The sequence below is a fragment of the Hordeum vulgare genome, chromosome 7H (genome assembly GCF_904849725.1).
Source record: "Hordeum vulgare subsp. vulgare chromosome 7H, MorexV3_pseudomolecules_assembly, whole genome shotgun sequence".
In the NCBI taxonomy this organism is placed as follows: domain Eukaryota; kingdom Viridiplantae; phylum Streptophyta; class Magnoliopsida; order Poales; family Poaceae; genus Hordeum; species Hordeum vulgare.
Window position 1 is genome coordinate 68,349,579 of NC_058524.1, and position 1,812 is coordinate 68,351,390.

Genomic DNA, 1,812 nt, shown 5'->3' on the forward strand with positions numbered 1-1,812 from the left:
TTTGACCAAAATCTTTTTTTTTGTTGTTGAAAGGTATTTCTCGCCCCAGGCCGAGATGGTCGAAATTCGGTTGAAATCCATTTTTTCACCCGAAATTCTAAACGCAGAGCATCTGTACGTACAAGTGAAGCATTGGGAGGGGAGATAAGTATTTCACATCAATTCCGAAAAGACAATACCAAGTCGGCACTTGGCAACGAAGGGAAGGGTGTTTGATTTCAAGTCTCATCCGAATCCAACATCTACGTACTGTCGGATGCGAAGCGTATCTCTTGATTCAGGCTGCCCTAGCTAGGTCGAGTAATGGAGAGGAACTAATTAAGCCCGTACTTTTCATTTTCTTTGCGTCTTTGTAATAAATACAACAAAGGATGAACAAATGAAGGTGATACCTAATCGAATTCAACAAATCAATGAATCAATCAAGGGACGGTTGAGCTAGCACTGGCCATCTCTCCGTCTTTTTTACAGCAAAAGCCTCATCTTCTTGGTGGGCAGAGGGCTCTGCACCTCCTCCTCCTCGGCCCACCTCTTCATCCCGGCGTTCTCCGGCATGGGCAGCAGGTTCAGGTCGAAGTTCCTCAGCGCGGCGGACGACGCCGACACGGAGACGGACATGGACATGGACACGGAGGTGCCGTCCCAGTAGTGGCAGCGCTTGTGGCCGCCGAGCGCCTGCCCGGTGGCGAAGCCCCGCCCGCAGACGGTGCACTGGTGCGGGCCGCCGCTGCTCCCGCCCGAGGACGCCGCCGCGCTCGCCTCCGACCCAGCACCCGCGGACGCCTGCGCAACGACGCAGCGCTCTCCGGTGGGCGGCTTGCGGTGGCTGGACTTGTGCCCGCCGAGCGCCTGGTACGACGCGAAGGCCTTCCCGCAGACCGCGCAGCTGAAGCGCAGCTCCTGCGCCGGCGCGGGGGCCGGGAGCCACGCGCTGGCCTGCTGCGGCTGCCCGCCCTTGCCGGTGGCGGCGAGCGCGGCGAGGCAGATGGAGAGGTAGTCCTCCTTCCTCAGCGCCGTGGCGGTGGGCAGGGCGAGGGAGAGGGAGAGCTCGGTCTGGTCAAAGAGGGCCTGCATGGCGGCGGCAACCATGGCTAGCTAGCTAGCTGCTGATGATCGATCGAGCGCGCTGGAAGATGGGTGGGTTGTTGACTGCTGATCACGCAGGCAGCAGAAGGAAGAGGATTCGTTGGTTTGGTTTGGACTTGGCTGAGGATGAGGAGGCGCCGCGCGCTCTGGTATATATAGTGATCGGAACTGGAAGTGGCCGGCGTGGGAAAAGCGGCGTGGTGATGAGGACATGAGAAGAAGTGAAGAAGTCGCAGGCAGTGGTGGGAAGATAGATGGTGATCAGTCAAACATGGCGAGCGGTCAACGTCACGCACGCACTGGCCGTAGTACGTTGCTACGGCGTTGGTTCGCGCGACACCCAACTTGCCACATAAAATAGTGTATTCCTACTCTTGCGTAGCGTTCTGGTACGTGAGTGGTTGGCGCGGCACCTGAGCACACGTGCGGGATTTGCCAAGTATAGGTGGCGTGTGTACGCACACTGGACTAGAACTACGTACGTACTTTCCGACGCCATCACACCCAAGCCAGCGTGTGCGGCAACTGGTAAACCAACTCCTGATATGGCATATGATCATTCAGCAACGAGGAGCTTCAACGTGTCCTGTTTTCACACATGAACTTTAATTCAGTTTGGATTATTTGTTTGGGCTCACTCCATTGGAGCATACATCTTGTACTACCTCAAGATAACTATTTTAGTTATCTAAACACTCTTATATTAGTTTAAAGAGGGAGTATTAA

General features: G+C 55.5%; 1 protein-coding gene across 1 annotated transcript; it reads right to left on the minus strand.

Annotated features, from left to right (window-relative positions):
- Positions 1-315: 315 nt before the first annotated feature.
- LOC123411363 (zinc finger protein 36-like) lies at positions 316-1,223 on the minus strand. Its single transcript, XM_045104292.1, has one exon. It carries the CDS (start codon positions 1,087-1,089, stop codon positions 466-468), a length of 624 nt encoding a protein of 207 aa, XP_044960227.1. The 5' UTR covers positions 1,090-1,223; the 3' UTR covers positions 316-465.
- Positions 1,224-1,812: the final 589 nt, after the last annotated feature.

Excerpts from the sequence above, each read along its gene's own strand:
- LOC123411363 (XM_045104292.1), bottom strand. The coding sequence starts at position 1,089 with ATGGTTGCCGCCGCCATGCAGGCCCTCTTTGACCAGACCGAGCTCTCC.